Raw genomic sequence first — 19,740 nt, forward strand, 5'->3', positions numbered from 1 at the left:
TTCTGTGCCCCATCAAAAAAAAACAAAAAAAACAGGCAATAGATTAAATGGATAAAAATAACATATAAAAAATTTATTTCAAAAAATTAAAAACTCAGTAAAAAAAAGGAATTATCGAATATCTTAAAATATTAAAAGAAAAATAAATGAATAAGAAATTTTTTAATTTGGAATTTTTTTTTTTTTTAAACTTTATTATTTATTCATAATCATTAAATTACAGAGGATTAAAAATATTAAAATGGATATATTAAAAATTAAATATAAAAAAAATAAATATATAATATATATATAATCTATGAAGACATTAAAAAGGACTATAAAAAAATATATATATTTAAAAAAAGGGGGGTATATATCATCCAAGAGAAGAGTGAATACTTAAAAAATTAGACCGGCAAATTTCCAGGGAAATCTGCTGGCGAAGGTAAAATCCTTCATTGGGGTCCCCTGAGACGTTTGCATAATAATAATTCTGACCAAACTTTTAAGAAATTACTAGGGTAAGATAAAGAGAATTTTATATCCCTATAATACATAATATAAAAAAAACAAATATTTATTTAAGAAGTTAATAAAGAATTATTTATACATTTATATAAATTATTATTATAATAATTAAAAATCGAAAATATGCTAGCTACCAATTTCAAGAATTTATAAATTTTAAATTTTTCTTGTATTTTTTTTAAAATTTTTAAATGTATAAAATCATGTATTTTTATAAATTATTCATTTATTCAAAATTTGATATATATTTTTTTAAAATATGCCATGGTTTTCGACATTCAATATTTTACTTTATCCTGGACTATGGATTTTTTTTAATCTCATGTCAAGCTAGTGGTTCTCTAATTGAAAAGAAGAAAAACATTCTCTTTGTTGTTGTGGATGATTTAGGTAAGATAATTGTTATATTTTTAAAAAGGATAATAATACTTCGTAGAATATTCTTAAATATTTAATGATAAAACTTTTTATCTTTTATTTTCCATTAACCGAATATCCATTTTTTTTAAAAAACCCATTCAAATCTATAAATAATAATTTTTTTTTTTAAATTCAACAAATTAATTCATTATATAAATTTATAATTCCTTTCTCTTTTCAATTAATTCAACATAAAAATCAACGGAATATCTAACAGAGTTTGTGTATTTTTATTTTTAAGCACAGACTTGGTCTTAACAACATTTACGGTTGTAAAATCAATGCCCTATTGATAATTTATGAAAAATTGATAATGAATAAATATTTTACAAATTCAATGGCTGCTAAATATAATTTTGAAGCGATGAAAAAATATATAATGAATAAATATTTTACAAAAATAATGGCCACCGATATATTTGAAGCGATGAAAAAAAAATAATATATTATGAATAAATATTTTACAAATTCAATGGCTGCCAAATATAATTTTGAAGTGATGAAAAAATATATAATGAATAAATATTTTACAAAAATAATGGCCACCGATATATTTGAAGCGATGAAAAAAAATATATATTATGAATAAATATTTTATAAAAATAATAATAAATTTGAATCGATAAAAACATGCCACATTAGCAAAATATCACTAAGGGGATCGAATCTACATCGATAATATCACTACGATATTGAAGCTACAATGAGTATTGATTTCACAATACTTCAACTGATCTTCAAAGCTCATTTTTTTTTGAGAAAGTATGTCGATCCAAATATTTTTATAACGAATGGCGTGGGGCACACCTAAAAAATTTGATACTACCCCCCCCCCTCCCCCTTATAAAAGGGAAATAATAATTTAATCAGAAATAAAGATTTAATGTATGGTCGAATTTGTTTTTTTTTCAGAAATATTATTCAAAATTTCCCTATTTTTTTAGCATCACTATTATACGTTTTCCTTTTAAAAATATTGAATAAATTTTCACATAATAATGAGAGTTTAAGACCCACTCCATAGGTTCCCAGCGTGAATTAGGCAGAGGTCCATCCATTGGCTGTTTTTTGGGGTTTATTTATTAAGTAGGGTGCCAGCAAACCGTGTTTTCCCCAGAAAAATAATAAATGGGGAGGCTAAGGATGATAAAGTCCCGTCAGAATTTATAGACTTAAATAATTCATGCAAATTTTTAATATTCAGTTTTAATAAATATTTTATAGCCCCATAAATATCAATCAAAAAAAACTTATAGGTTGGAATGATGTGGGATGGAATAATCCGGCGATGCCAACTCCCAATTTAAACTGGTTAGCAAAAAATGGTATAATACTGAATCAGTCATATGCCTTGCCTATATGCACACCGTAAAATATTTGATATATATATATATAAATATACCTCTCAACCTTAATATAAAGGTGATTTGTTTGTCTATGGGGCATTATAATTTCATTTAAGAGATTTTATATAAAAGGTTTTTTATAATTGAGATTTAAATGACTCATGAAATACACAAAATTGTCTTATAATCGAGAGAAGATATTAACGATATCATAAGTGTAAAATTAAATGAAATATGGGTTTAATTTTGGAATAATTGGACTAAATTTATTTTACAGAAGTTTTTTCTTATTAAATCTCTAATTTTTGGAATTATAAGGAACCAATATTTAATTTTATGTTTTGCGAATTGATTTTTTGCGTAAAGGAGAAATTCGAATTGAAACCGCATAATAACTCGAATTCGCAATTTTACAAAAATAATAAAATAGTTCATCGTTAATTTGTCATGCGCAAAGAATATATTGTTATATTTTTAACTATTAATTACAGATCCAGGGCGGCTTTCTTGACGGGATATCATCCTGTTAAACTTGGATTGCAAGTAATAAATCTAATCCTCATATATATATATATATCATATTTTTAATTTTATAATTTTATAATTTTTACATCCATATTCTATTATTTATTTCTCTTTTTTTTTTACTTAAATTTAACTTTAATTTTGCTTACACCCTCATTTTTTTTTCTATACATTTTTGAGTATTTTACCCGATTTTTAGTAATTTGACTATATACATTTGTGTATATGTATTGTTTTGTACAGAGTTGTGAACGGGCTCAGAAATGTAAACCCGTGTAATGTGGACCCTGGCGGGTTCTGACTTAAGTCCGATTAAGTTCCTTTTATCAAAATTTCCGCTAAAAGGGTTAAAAATTCCTACCCAAATATTGATTGTCAACAAAAAAAAAATTTTTTAAAAAAATGAATTCGTACTTTGTCTAAATGAATTAAGGACTTCATTAGTATTAAGGGCGAGATTTAAAATGGCGACAACTCTGATTTCTCTGAATACTACTAACTCTTTTTTTAAATTCCTTCATATCTCATATCATTTTTGATCAATATTAATATAATGAACTTAGTTGAATAGTTTATTATACCAAAATATATTCGAAATAAACATATTTTTATTAGAAATTTTGCAAATTATTTCCTTTAAAAAATCTTGGATTTTGCATTATATTTTTTTCGATCTTATTAGTGCCCGACAAAAACTCATCATGAAATTTTTTTTAAATTATAAATAAAAATGTATAGTTGAAAAGGATATTTTTATTGAGTATATATATATATATATAAAGAGGAAAATTTCTGATTCATCCTTCATGCTTTTACGGGCCATGTGCTAGTAATTAATAATAATAACTATATAAAAAATTAATAAACAGTCGAATGTTATAAAATCACTTCAACCCAATGCGATCAGCCTAAGACGTACATTGCTTCCAATGATATTAAAGAAAAATGGATATTCGACCCATATGCTTGGAAAGTAATATATATGGTTGTGTTTGTTTTGTTTTTGTTATTACCAAACCCAAATAACTTTTCCTCCATTCATAAACGATGCCAAAGTTTCTGTCATGAAAATAAATTCACTAGAACTTTATTCCCTAGGTTAAACTGAAATATTTCCGGCTTATAACTTAATCAATTATTCTTGTTCGTTATTAGTGTTGTTAAACGGGTCGATTTGAGCCGGAAAACGGCTAACTCAATATTTTCAGCTAGAAAAATATTGTCTGCCTCAAGATTTCGTTAATAGCAGAGTTGTTAAAAGATACTTTTTAAATGGATCTAGATACAGATACATCGTCTTAAATAATATCTAGATACAGATATTTTAATCAAAAATCTATCTAGATACAGATACCAAATTTTTATATCTAGATACAGATACAGATACCAAATTTTTATATCTAGATACAGTATCTAGATCCTTTAACAACTCTGGTTAATAGATTTTCAAACCTTTCTACAACCTATGACCAAAATCTTCAGGCTTGCATAATATTTTTTTATAATAAAATATTGAGTTAGATCTGCTCAAAATGAGCCGTATAACAAACACTGTTAGTTATACGTCAACTTTTACAAAGTTCTGTCTTAAGTGTCGGATATAAAGGAAACCTCGAAAATCATCCATATTATCCACTCGAATTCTAATTATTTAGGTTCCCATGTCTTCTTTCAATTTGGAAACATTATTAAAAAAAAATTTTTTTAAATGTCCTACAAATAAATTATGAAAGTTATAATAATTATTCGCTGAGGGATTGAATTCATTATTTTTAATTTATATAACGCAAACATTTCATGATAAATAGATGGCATTTAGGGTATTGCAATAAAGATTTTGTTCCAAATTCTAGAGGGTTCGATACCTTTTTCGGATATTACTCGGGAGGTCAGGATCATATCAACCATAAAGCTGGTATAATCTATCATTTATTTTATATTTTATCTAACATATTGCATTCCCATAATCTTTTAACTTCCATTAATCCACTCCTTTCAGGCAGAATGCAGGATTTTCTTTAAAGAATTTTATTCATGTATAGGATTATTTTTTTAAGAGAAGCATGTGAGTTGATGAATACTAATCTAATTTTAATTTAATTCCCCCCTAATATAATATGGAAAGTGTGTTATCATTAATTGATATTTATATTTTAATCTTACACCATCATACTAATGCTATTATATATATTTTACTAGGGGGTGTACTAGATAATGGAACTAAATTCACAGGATATGATTTTCACGAGAATTACGAACCCTACCGTAAGGCCATTGGAGTTTATTCATCAGTTTAGTATTCAAAAAAAATACCACTTCATATTTAAAATAAATAATGACTTATAAGCCTCATTTATAATAAGCGAACTTCGTTAGATATTTTTTCAAAAGCAAGCAAATAATAGGTAAAATTTATAATGACTGCGCGATCACACGGAATAATGCACATCTCTATAGATATAAATTTTACCTTATATCTGCTTGCTGTTGAAAAATACTCAGCGATGCACCTTTTCAATAAACGATACCTTATTGACATTGACAATCAATCGTGATCTTTCAATCTGTAAATTTTTATTAAAATAATGATAATATAAAATAGTTTAATAATTATACAACTATTATAATAATAATGTTTATAAAAAAAAATTAAGGATCTTTACACCAATAGAACGATAGACTTAATAGAGAAGCATGATAACGTGAAGCCTTTTTTCATATATCTATCTTACCAAAATGTTCACAGTCCTTTAAAGGTTAATTAATTTTTCGTAAAACAATATTATTTATTAAATAATTTGTATATATAATTGAGGAATGTTGACTATATATTTAATAAATAAAGAAAGAAAGAAAGTATGTTGCAGCTGGAATGAAAATTTTGCTATGTACAAACTAGCTAGATGTTTAGCTAGTATACAAACTAGCTAGAGTTTTAGCTAGTATATAAGCTTACAAAGGAAAGCTTAAACTAGGTTGTAGCATAGCTATTATATATTAGCTGTAACATATTAATAATATGTCTTTTAATTAAAAAAAAATTCGGCATTTAAGATTAGAATCTTAAATTTTCCTGATCTTACTTTACATATCTGCGATTATTATCTTTGAATATTTTCTTCTGGGATATATCATGGACACTTCAGGCCTACTATATTCATATCAGTCTTTTCCCCAATCTATCTCTTCTGGGGGTTATAGGGTAGCTTGTATCGACTGTTTATCATTCTTCTCTCAGAAAATCCTAAATTTTTGTGAAATTAGAGATCCGCTCTTAAATAAATTTAATTTTTTTTATTAATATTTTTTAAAAAACAATACGACTATCATCATTGTGTTTTTCGCCAGTAGGTTATTCCTACATAAACTATCAAAAAAAAATCATAAATTTATATTTTACATTACTGTAGGTCTAGAAATTAAGGTGGAGATTCACATATCTCTTAGTCATGTACACATTATACAAACTAAAAATTTTAACAAAATAACAATACATAATTTATCATTGTTATAGATTCCAAAGGAACGTATTGTGCCTAGATGTCAACATATTAAAGATAAAAAAAGACAAATATACTGCAGTAATTTTCTTAAATATAAAATATATATATATTATTGATAACTGAAAGTCTTACTGTGCATAAGAAGAAATAAAAAATACGAGGTTAAGAATGATTATTAGAAAATATAAATGCAAATTGACGCTAATGTTAAGGACAAGATATGTTAAGGGTCAGATTTGCTAGACATTTATAAAGGATTAATATTTAAAGAAATATACGTTAACATTATTTAAATTAATGTCATAATTTGATTTTGACCTTCGAAATAATTATTATGGATATATATAACATGTTACTGTAATTAGAAAAAATATAGCGATCCTAGAGCTTTAAAGTTATTTCTGATCAACAGGATCCCATGAGCATTAATAAGAAATGACATGTACAGATATAAATTATTTCATAGAAAATTTAAGGGGAGAGTTTAGAAATGATGCGTAGGTAATAAAAAAAAAATAGATGTAGTCATTGCTCATAACTTTTCCTACCGAGTAAACGTGTATTCACAATTAACAAGATATAGTGTGGACTTTTACTGTAATTTTATGACGCGATGATAAATACAAAATCAATTTTTGAATTTGTATTCGTCGCGCTGGTGTTCGTAAAACATAGGGAATGTCGTGCTACCTTTTGTTAGCTGCGAATGCGAGGTAAGATTTATTCTTAGTGGTTAGTTATTATCAGACAGGATCAGACCGATATTTATATACTGCCTTAAATATATATATTCTTTTAAATTTACTAACCTTTTAGAAAATAAATGAAAGAAAAATATAATTTGTGTCATTTTGTATAACAATTTGTATAACAATTTGTGATTTAATTATTTTATTTTAAAACAATAAACTCTAGGTATGGTAGCACATGTTGATAGCTCGATGGGAGAAATCGTGGGTGTATTAAAAAAGAAAAAACTTTATCGGGACACTCTGATAGTTTTTACATCTGATGTAACAATTATTTATATATTATTTATTACTTCAATAAAATTTGAATAAAACTTTCATGGGGTCTAATGCAAGAAACAGTTACCTTATATGGGAAATATTATTAATAACAAATTTCAAAGTTTAATTATTTACTTTAAAGATATTTATCATACTAGTGCAATAATGATATTAAAAATGAAGCATTACAAACTAACCTTTATTTTAAATATGATCTATAATTAATTAACCCTTTTTCATGTGCGACAATAAAACCAATTGAAAAAGATAAATTTTAAAATACTAAACTTAAAAATTAATGCTCAGAAAATTTATTTTTAAATATTTTAAAGAAAGAATAACCATATTACTTATTTACGCAAATTAAATATATTATTTATACAAATATTATATTTGAAACAGGAATTAATCCGTGATTTTATTTTAATTTATCAATATTAAAAAAAATTTTAAGATTTTATATTTTGACTATAGAATTATTAAAAATAAATTATTCTGCTGATTTCCATAAAATATATTTAAAAAATTTTTTTTTAAAATAAACTTTTTTTTTTGCTAAACAAAAACCAAAAAATTATTCGCCATTTTTTTTCACGAACCGGAAATGTCTTGAAAGACCCCCCATAAATATTTTCGAGACCTAAAGAGGAATTTTAATAATTAATTAATTAAATTGGTAAAAACATATATATTTTTTTACAAAATAATTAGAATGGTGGTCAAGTGTTGCAAGGTGCTAGTAACTATCCGCTAAGAGGTAGCAAAGGTACATTATGGGAAGGCGGAATACGAGTTGCTAGTTTTATTCATGCCGGATTTCTAAAATTGAAAAAGGGATACGTTAGCAATAAGTTAAATTCATTTTATAATTCTTATATATATATATATCCATCCATTACAATATTGTTGTAAACATATTTATTTTTTTGGGATGGGAAATAATTTGTCTAATTTTCTTTCTTTCAAAATTTTAAACTCAAAAATCCTAATATTTTCTACCCCAGGAGCAATATAGGGTGATCATAAAGTTTATATGATGTTTAGTTTATGGCATTCTTATAAATTTGTATTATTTTTATCCACACATTTTTCCTCTTTTTTAAACAAATTTTTTTTCAAAAACAATTCGATTATCAAAATAGATTAATTCACGCTGTTGACTGGTACCCTACCTTTGTCGAATTAGCTGGGGGTTCCAAAGTAACTCCAGGAAAAAAATTATCGAAAAGCGATGGCATATCTCAGTGGAAAAGTATAATTGATAAAAATGTCCCGGCACCCAGAAATCATTTTTTGATCAATATGGTGTTGCAAAATAAATATTTCGTCGGTATAAGGTAACAATAAAAATAATTAATTCTCTTCTAATTAATATATAATTATTGAATAAAAATTATTAAAGATATGGAAATTTTAAACTCTTATTGGGTAATCCTGGAGATATGGATGATTGGTATGATATACCCAACACATTGCATATTCGTAGTATAACAAATTCTCCAAGTAAAAAAAAAAGAAATATTATAATCTAATATATTATTATTTATTTTTTTTTAAATCTCTTAGATGAATCTGGAGGACCTATCTCACATACGATCAAAAAAAATAATTGCAAATATAAAATGGGAAACCCAGAGTTAGATAAATGTAGGAAAGAAATGATAACAAATAGCACGAATATTTGGTATTTCAACATCAAAGGTAACCTTTTCTTTTTTACAATTATATTTTTTATTAATATTAAATACTTGACGATTAAATACCCGATATATACGGAATTGGACAAATCGCTAATATTTTAATCTTTTTTGAACATTTTTCAATAATCATGTGCTCAGGGATAAAAAAATTTTAAAATGTACTTTTATTTTAATCGACATGTATTTCAAAAAGATATAGATATTTTTTTTTAAAATTTACATATTATTTAATAATCCCAATATAATTTTTTGGTATACTAAAAGTTAAAAATATCATTTATAAAAATTTATTTTAAAAAGATAGGCTAAAATTTATAGAGGCTGTCGAAAAGACTTTAGATACAATTAGTTGGGCTACACATAAGTAATACTACATTGTATCAAAAAATAGATTAATTCTTAAATTAAAAAGATATTAAAAATAGCTAAAGAATAGTATAAAAATAAGATTTTATGCAATAGATAGCTTCATATGTATTTTTATGGTAGGAATTATCATAGTTATACCTTAGGTGAAGAATTTTTACTATAAGAACGTGATATTATTGTCAAAAATCTAGAAAAAACAGCAAAATCAAGATTTTAGTTAAATAATTTTTACCTATGCCTCGAGATTTCGCATATAGATGGCATGAAGATCTAACCCTCTTTTGACCAAATTTAAGTATTTTTTGTGTAAAATCTTGAAGCGCCTATAAACCTTGGTGGTATTTGGCAACAATAGACGTGATAATGTAGAAAAATGCGTTCTTTGACACTAGCCATTTAAAGATCATTGTCAAACTAATTCTCACTATAGAGAGTTTTCTTCTTATATAAAATTATATTTAAAAAAAAGAGTAATTGAAAAATATATTTTTCTGAAAAATTCCCAAATAAAGTATTAAAAATTTGTGATATAATAAGCGATGGGCGGATAATAATGAATAGAGGGAGAAGAAAAAAATACCCTTGCAATTTCTAGCATGGTAATGAATGAATTTTATTTAATTGGTGTAAATCTAATTATTCGATAAGTAAATATTATTTTTTTTTTATTCTTCTAAAAGCTCTCGTGTTTATATCTCTTCGAAATGTTTACTTATATATCTTCATTTAATAAAAATTTTTAAAAATTGGCTCAAACCTGAAAATGCAAACATTAAAACCCTCATTTAAAAAATAATATATATTAACCCCCATAATATATGCATTTTGGGGTTAAAATCAATTAAAATCAAGCAAGATGAGATTAAATAATTCTTTTATTAGTAAAATTTAAAATTTCCATTATTAGATCTTTCTAATTATATTATAAGTAATACGTTAATAACAACTAAACTAGGCGATATCAAACCTTTTTTTCTCATTTATTTTAATCTAAGCACTTCTAAGATTATACACATGTTAATAATTAGTACGATTAAATATTAAACAATTTTAATAAAAATGATAGTTTGTTTATATGTTTTAGGTTTATATATATTTTCCTATATCATAACTACATAATCTGGAAGAATAATTCTGAGAGTTCTTATTGTATTTAGTATTCGCACAAAATATTACGATATAATATAATTTAATAACGAAGTAGGAGGTTAATTTTTAATTGAATATCATTGTTTTTTACTATCAAAGAATTTACTCAGTAAGATTATAAAAGTATTCGAGAGAAATTTTAAGCGATATACACAAAAAAAAGAAGAGTTTTTTAATAGAATTTTAATTTAATTTGTTATTTTATTATCATCCAGAGGATCCTTACGAAAAAAACAATATGATTCTAAGAGATGCAACATTCTTTAAAATGCTAAATCTACTAGTTGACTACACAAAATTTTATAAAAGTCCGACTCATAAGAAACAAGACCCTAAAGGACACCCTATTCACTTCAATGGAGTTTTCAATTTTGGTTGGTGTGATGCATTTTAAATAATTTTATTCTTTTTGAATCACAATAAAATGTCATATGATGTTTGTATCATTTATATATAGTTTTGCTATTTTGATATTGTGAATTTAGAAATTGTAGTTTTTTTATAATATTTTTTATAAATTTAATTTATCAATTTATAAAATATTTTTGTAAATAGTCATTTTTTTTTAAATAATAAATTATATAGGAATTTTTTTTATACTTTTATATTTATTATTTTTTTGATAAATTTAATTTATTTATATAAAATATTTTAACAATCATTAAATTCCTATTTAAATTTAGACGCAAATTTAATTTTATTTTATTTTATAAATCCTACAATGATGCTTAATTTATTTTATAACATGGAAGCTTTGTTACTAGGGAATGAGATTTAAACAATAAATTTTTTTATGTATTTCAATGGCATTCAATAATAATTTAATTAATAAATACTGAATTAAAAAAAAATGGATTATTAAATATTAAAGAAGTGATTTATAGATTGTAGAAATAAGGTTTGAAAGAAAAATGAAAATTTCAGCAAGGAACATTTAATACTTAAGATTAATTTTAAATATTTACGAAATTTCCAATATTTACGAATAATTTTATATATATAATTTCGAAAAATTCCATCTAATAATTGATAATATTCGACGAAAAATATATTTTCGTACTCTTCATATTTTTTTTATTCTAATAATTTTATTTATTTTTGCTGTGTTTTAGAAAAAATTCATTTTATCCAAAAAAAAAACTTGAATTATATGTAATTGTAAAAATATATTAAAACATTGTTTCTGGTGAATTTTTTTATCTATCTAAATTTATTATCATGCATATCTAAAAAAGTGCACTAAACCATCCCTAAATAAATGACGCTGATATCCTTTGATTACTAAAATATAAAATGAATCACTAGGCAGTGTTCCAAAACCTAAGAACGGTGAAACTGATAACAGCTGTTATTATCTAGAGAACCTAAACCGAACCTGAGCCCTTAAAAGGCCCTTTAATATTTTATAGGAAAAAAATCTTGAAAATATTTTAATTAGATTCAATCATAATTTTTAGGAATTCAAACCAGGTTTTAGAAGTTCAAGTTGACTAACCCGATATTTGTTAAAGTTAGGATTACTGATAGTCAACTGAAATTTCAATGATTGCATTGTAACATACCCAACATCGTGTTAGGGGGCACACTGGCATCTAAAGTAGTGTTGTTAAACAGCTCGTTTTGCGCCGATTTTTAAAAATGGCGAACTCAATGTTTCATCCAGAAAAATATAACGCAAGCCTGAAGATTTTACTCATAGAAGGGACAAAGGTTTAGACATATTTCGAAATCTTGAGGCTTAGGCAATATTTATCTGGCTAAAAATTGACTTAGCCGTTTTGAAAAATAGGCTCAAAACGAGCCGTTTAACAACACTAATCTGAAGTGAAAATCGGAAAGTAATTAATAAGTTATTCAGTAAAAATTTTTCCAAGTGGCTTAGTTTTATAGTGCCCACACTATATATTTATCATAAATGTACGTTAAATATTTTTATTTTATTGGGTATAAAACAAAAACATCAGGTGCTCATGATAATGTCTATTACCATTCCTGGCTCTACCCATCAAAATACAATCTTACATGTTATAAAATTAACAAAATCTTTTTTATTTCATTCATAATTTTAAATTTTAATTTCACGAGTAATCTATATTTACTTATAAATGCAATATCACAAACAAATTATTTGTTGTGAGTTTCATCAATGATTTGTTCCCAAATGTGGTTAACAAATTTTGAATATTAATAATTCCTCAACCAGTTATAGAAAACTTTTAGAAAACTATTAATATCTTAAACCTTCAAAAAGATGTCTACCACAATGTTTTAACCATTTCTCCTTTTTTTACTAAACCCAAATATAAGTTCTTGAATAATGATATAGTTTCAATTAACAATAGCCCTATTGATAACAACATTATTGTAATTCCTACCTGATAATATTTCTTCCCTCAGGTCTAATGATATTACTCTAATTCCTAAAGGTGCTCGATTACTGGTGGTTAAAAGCTTCTCTGATTGAATATCCACCTTTTCACAAAATTTTAATTGTGGAATTCAGGTTTTTTTTAATGGCCTTAATATTCTAAAGGTACCCGACAAATCTTTAACTCAACAAATTAAGGATGCTGTTCTTAACAAAATTCATACCTTCTGGGTGACTTTTTATCCTCTAATTATTCTGCAAAACAAAATCCAATGCACCCATTCTTCAATCCTAACCATGCTCACCAACTTCTGAAATAAAATCTAAGGCGGTGATGTTTCAGGCTTTGCGTCTCCTATACTTTTTGGCGCACGACACATTGCTTTACACTTAATAATGATATCAGGACAATTTCTATAGGCTTAACCTTTAGTGGACTTTCCGCCAAAATGCTTTCCTTAAGAATTGTATGATGCATTTTTCATTTTGAGTCCCTTTCAACTTGACATGGGAGACGCGGGTGGTTGCTAGGATACGGTATATTTAAATCGTGTTGATTTAGAAAACAATCCCTCAAATGAAATCTTGATTAAAATCGACTTTGTCAATGCCTCTAATACCCTGTCTTGGGATTCTTTCTTAAATACCTAGAGCACTCTTTTTCCCGGATATAGCAAATTTCCCCATTCAATCAATATCCCTCCACTTTACAATTTGATTCTTATAAAATTCCCTCTATAGAAGAGATGCAACAGGGTGATCATCTTGGACCATTGCTATTTAACTTGGAATCAACGATATGATCAAGGCAATCAGTGTCTTCTACTCCCTTTCTCTCCATGTTTGGTACATAGATGATGGTATAATCTGTGGCTCATGCAATGAGGTCAATAAAGCGATTGATATAATCCTAAAGATCCGCTCTTATTTAGGGTTAATTCTCAATCAGAGCAAATCAGAATCCATCCAAGCAAACAATTCCGAAACCAACACACACAATTTTGAGATCATTAATCAAGATAAACTAATATGCTTAGGATCCCGGTTGGAAACAATTCGGTCGTTCGCACTGAATTGAACTCTTGTGACTCTTAGAAGTTGGGTAATATCCTTTCCCTACTTTCCTCGCATAAATCGTTTTTTCTTTTGAAAACTTTTATAACCGTTCTTCACGAACTTAGGACTACATCTGATTTTAAATATCTTACTTCTTTAAGTGTATATAAAACCGGAATCAAGACACATACTAAGAAAGATCCTAAATCTTATGTTTGGAAAAATTGCTTGGGGCCCAAGCTTTTCTCCCTATAAAATTTGGGTCTTGGGATTAGGTCTCCTCATTTTGAAACAAAACCTATTGTTATTACTCACTCTCAGGTTGATGATTCGTTGGCTCTATGGAGATCTCGAATTCATAATGACATTGAGTCAAGGAGTTAAGATATGACCCTTTATATATTAAAATAGCTCATAATTTAACATAAATATCATCATATTTATATTTAATGGATACGTAGGTAATAATTTTTATTTAAAAATTATTTCCAAATGAAAGGCCTTACTTCCTTATATAAAATTTATTTGAATGTTTGGAAGGGGGGGGGGGGAATGTGGTTAATTTAACACTTTGGTTAAATTTTCTCTTGAAAATATGTGGCACAATAATTCTAAGCATATATATAACTTTATTTGGCGAAATAATTTCTATAATTACATGTAGTGTACGGCTGGGATGGCTTAGCCCTATAGTCAGCTACTTTTTGAATCGAAAAATAGACTCAGACTTAAGTAACATTTTTTTTGCATTAAAAATCTAATTCATATTTTTTATTTATTTTAATTTTGAATTTGGTTATTTTTTATCGCCTATCTACCAACAAATGTAAATATTTGAATATTTTTTTTAATTATTATTTTATATTAATTATTTAAGGTAATGAAGGGTTGCCATTGCCAAATATTTTTTCACGAAGATGAGTTTTTTTTAAAAAAAAGGTAGTTATAGAATTATCAGGGAAACTATTTTATAAAAATTTCATTTCACAAGGGCTGGCATTAGATTATTATTTAATTTAATATAAAATATTTTATATTTTTGGAGAATTTATGCCCGGAAATAATATAATTATTTTCACAATAATAATAATTATATATATGTCGTAATTTTTAAAGGGATCATGACTATCCGGGATCTTCACGGGTTTTAAAGGGATAACTAAAAAATTAGGGTTTTAAGTTAAGGAATGATAAAACGGTATTATCACGTTTTACCGTGATAAAGAGGAATCTTATTTTAAAAAGCGTTTTAAGCGCGTTACTTTTTATTTCTTTTTAATTTTATTGTTATTTAAAAATTTTCAATGTTGTTTTATTGGTCTTATGAAATAAGTTAGGTCTAACATAGGGTATCAATCGAGAGCTAATAAAAAGATCTATTCAACTAGAGGTCAATCTCTCCGCCGTAATGGGCGAGTCTAGGTCTGGGGGGTCAGGAATATTTTTATAAACATAAAATATCGATATGGGTATCAAACAAAAGCTAATTTAAATATCTTTTGACTGAGAGCATTCATTCTTGGTCTTGATGGATTATGACTTGGTCTTGGGGGGGGGGGGGGGGATAGAGGGGGGGGGGTCAAAAAATAGTTTTTTTGATATCGGTATCAAAAAAAAGTAATTTAAATATCTTTTAACTCTAAGCATTCATTCTTGGTCTCGATTCGATGGGTATGACTAGGTCTGGGGGAGGGGGGGGGGGGTGTATGAAGAGGGGGGGTAAAAAATATAGTTTTTTTGATATGGGTATTAAATAAAAGGTAATTAAAATATTTTTTTATTGTATAATAATAATCATCATTTTAAGCGGGTGGGTCTAGGTCTTAGGGGGTCAGGAATATTTTTATAAACATAAAAATCGATATGGGTATCAAATAAAAGCTAATTTAAATATATTTTGACTCTAAGCATTCATTCTTGGTCTCGATAGGTATGACTTGGCCTGGGGGGTGGATAAAGTGGGGGGGGGGGTAAAAAAAAAGGTTTTTTTGATATGGGTATCAAAAAAAGGTAATTAAAATATTTTTTTTATTGTAATAATAATAATCACTAAAAGCGGGTGGGTTTAGGTCTTGGGGGGTCAGGAATATTTTTATAAACATAAAAATCGATATGGGTGTCAAATAAAAGCTAATTTATATTTCTTATGACTGAAAGTCTTGGCCGTGATGGGTATGACTTTGTCTGGGGGGGGGGGGGGGGTAAAAAAATCATTTTTTTTGATATGGGTATCAAATAAGAGGTAATTAAAAAGTCTTTTTATTGTAATAATAGTAATAATAATAATAATCAGTGGGAGGGTCTAGGTCTTGTGAGGTCAAGAATATTTTTATCAACATAAAATATCGATATGGGTATCAAATAAAAGCTAATTTAAATATCTTTTGACTGAAAGCCTTCATTCTGGTCTTGATGGGTATGACTTGGCCTGGGAGGTGGATTAAAAGAGGGGGGGGGGTAAAAAAAAGGTTTTTTTGATATGGATATCAAATAAAAGGTAATTAAATTATTTTTTTTATTGTAATAATAATAATCACTTAAAGCGGGTGGGTCTAGGTCTTGGGGGTCAGGAATATTTTTATAAACATAAAATATCGATATGGATATCAAATAAAAGCTAATTTAAATTTATTTTGACTGAAAATATTCATTCTTGGTCTTGATGCAGGCGCGTACGCAGCGGGGGGGGCAGGGGAACAAATCCCCCTCCCAAGCCAAAAAATGCAGATGCCGGATATATTTTTCAAAAATATTTTTGTTTATATTTTATAATATTTATTCCTATATCTCTTTCTTTTTAAATATAATTTAATTAATCACATTCATTTACTAAGTTATTTTATCAATTAATTTCGATTTCAAGTTTTCCTTGGCGTAAATTCATCTATTATTTTCAAATTTCTAATGGCGTAATATTTATCCATCATTTTCAAATTTCTAGTCAAATAATAATTATGGACATAAGAAATTTTTTAAACATATTGATCCTAAATCTTACAAAAAAGCAAGAAAGTACAAATACTTTTATAACATTTTATAATTAGCCGAAGAAAGACATATACTTCTTAAAAAGGCATAAAAGATACCTATGATAAATATTTTATTTAATAATAGATATATATTCCACCCCTAATATCCACAAATTATATGTGCTAATCGAAAGTTAAAATTTCAAAACAGCTATTTTACTAGATGGTTATGGCTAGCATCCTCTATCCGAGACAATGGAGCTTATTGCAAGATATGTATCTTGTTTGACCCAAGATATGCTGGAAGAAATTTAGTTATGCTTAACAGTCTTGTTAAGACTCCATTCAACAAGTACAAAGATGCTGGAGAAATCTTTAACAATCATCAAAAAACAAATCACAAAAGCTGTGAACTGATGATTTCTTCAAATTAATTCAAAGTGGGGATATGATTCCCATTTTATCACATATTGACAAAAATAGAAATAAAATAGCAAAAGAAAATAGATGTAAGATCAAACTAAGTAGAGGCCATTCTATATTGTGGATTGCAGGTCATAGCATTACGTAGCCATTTGGATTCAAGAAGCTTGAATTTCAATAATAAAGATAATGAAGATAATTTTCGTGGTCTTGTAAAATTTAAAGCATTAGGGGATTCTGCATTAATGGAAAACCCCAAGCAACATAATATTTTAAACAGAATTATTTCTGAAACTCTTTGTCCAACAATGAGAAAGAAATTGCAAAAAGCTTGTCCAACGAGATGGAGTCCTCGCCATCAAGCAGTAACAGCTTTTATGGAGTAAGAAGAACCGATTATTAATGCTCTTACTGAAATATCACAATGGCCTGAAAGAGATATTTCCTCAGAAGCAAGCAAATTATTGGATTAAATCCTTATACCAAATTATACAAATATTTTATGTAATACTTTTAAAAAACATGACATTGACTTGATTGAGACGATGAGAGCAGCGGAGAGCATTTTTTAGAACTCAAGAAAATTAGGGCTATTGTTGATGAAGAATTTCATATTTTATATATTGTTGAATCAAAGGCAGAGCTATACGAGTTTAATATTTGTCTCCCTCGACTTGCAGCAAGACAAACTCATCGTCCAAACATTAATATAGGGTAAGTAGAAAAGTAATATAAAATAAATGTCTTTATCCCTCTCTTAGATACATTTATAACCCAAATAAATGAACGGTTTTTAATTCATCAGGCAGCACTTACCAATCTGCAGATATAACTTCCACAAAAACCTTCCCAACCTTTTTCAGATGGTTATAGAAAAAAATAATCTATTTAGCAGATTTTTATCATGAAGATGTTAAGTTATCTTATGATGCCTTATTAGCTGAATGCCAACTATGGTATAAAAGATTAACTATGGTTGATACAGTCTCAAAAAATGCTATGAATGCTTGGCATCATTTCAAACATCTTTTTGATTATTTTTCCAATGTATTAAAATTATTAATTCTCGATAAAAAAATTAACACAGGGTATAAATTTTTGCCATAAGATGTGATAGAAGGTTTTATCATCAAACAAGACTAGTAGCTTCAACATAAAAAAACATAACGGTAATATATCAAATAAATTTAATATCAATGTGTAGCTCAATCCTTAATCTCTATAATAAAATTAGAGCATCTATGATAGTTTTTGAGCTAGATGATTTTATATGAAAGTTGATTTTCTGCCCCAGTCTAAACATGATATGTTTCAACTGGCCATGCGATAGCGCTCTTCTTTTTTTGTAAAATAGGTGCGCTATTTTTAAAGTAGTTTTTAACTACACTGATAAAATGCTTCCTTTTTTATTATCTTCCTCTTTCTCCTTCTCTATTTTAAAATATTTTTTAAATTTTTAATAATATTATTAAATGTCATAAAAATTATATATGGGAGGATGTCTGTTATTTTTTAAGGAAATGATTAATGATAAAAATACTAACAAACATATTCTTTCAATTTTGGAATATTTTCTAAAAATATATTTACAAGAAAAATTTTTTTATCATCAAAAAAAGGAAAAGATAAAAAAATGATAAAAAGGGGGGGTGGTGGGGGGGGGGAGTGGGGGGTGGGGGTGAAGATTTAGAATATTTTTTTTTACTTAATTTCAAATTTCATTTTTATATATTTATAAATTCAAAATATTATCATTTTTAATAATGCCCCAATTAGTTTTGCCTGAAAATCAAACCCAATATCAAATTTCTAAAAAAACTAATGACTAACAACTATACAATCATTCCTGGAATAGATGCCAAACTAAAATCTAAAATTAAAGGACTTTTTTTATTTAAAAAATAATATTATAATGTGCTCGAAAAAAAAACAAGCCAATTATTATATTATCCGAATTGGATGAAATATTTAAGAAACATCACAATGATAAAAATCATACAGGTAAATGTTTATTGATTTACTATTTTTCTTAAGTAGTGCACGTGCTTCTAACGATTCAAATTATAATATATACTATTATTTTTATTTGTATTCCAATAACTTCATTTAAATAAATATTCACTAGTATTATTCTCGTAGTTAAAAAATCGAATATTATTCTATTTTCATATACTATTTTGTAGTTTATTTGATATTAGCCAAACCCGACCCAACCTGTTAAATTGTGATTATTTTTTGATCCGGGTTGTCTGAAATTTATTTTTCCATGTGGGTTTTTTTGTACAATTTTAAATTTGATAAATGATATCAAATAGGGATCTGCATCGGAATTAATTTTTTAAGCCGGACCTGGCCCGAAATTTATTTTAAAAAATTTGTTCCACCCTGCCCG

At 26.7% G+C, this 19,740-nt stretch overlaps 1 protein-coding gene across 1 annotated transcript; it reads left to right on the forward strand.

Moving 5' to 3' along the window:
* The first annotated feature begins 823 nt into the window (after positions 1-823).
* On the forward strand, positions 824-17,359 carry LOC135928541 (arylsulfatase B-like). Its single transcript, XM_065464997.1, has 15 exons — positions 824-900; positions 2,187-2,298; positions 2,768-2,819; positions 3,671-3,774; positions 4,610-4,716; positions 5,001-5,092; positions 5,456-5,557; positions 6,316-6,382; positions 7,220-7,317; positions 8,026-8,165; positions 8,457-8,651; positions 8,717-8,817; positions 8,881-9,015; positions 9,315-9,378; positions 17,137-17,359. The coding sequence occupies exons 2-15, from the start codon at positions 2,219-2,221 to the stop codon at positions 17,357-17,359; spliced, it is 1,560 nt and encodes a 519-aa protein (XP_065321069.1). The 5' UTR covers positions 824-900; positions 2,187-2,218.
* The last annotated feature ends 2,381 nt before the right edge of the window (positions 17,360-19,740 follow it).

Source organism: Gordionus sp. m RMFG-2023, chromosome 4 (assembly GCF_954871325.1).
Source record: "Gordionus sp. m RMFG-2023 chromosome 4, tfGorSpeb1-WG-v2, whole genome shotgun sequence".
In the NCBI taxonomy this organism is placed as follows: domain Eukaryota; kingdom Metazoa; phylum Nematomorpha; class Gordioida; order Chordodea; family Parachordodidae; genus Gordionus; species Gordionus sp. m RMFG-2023.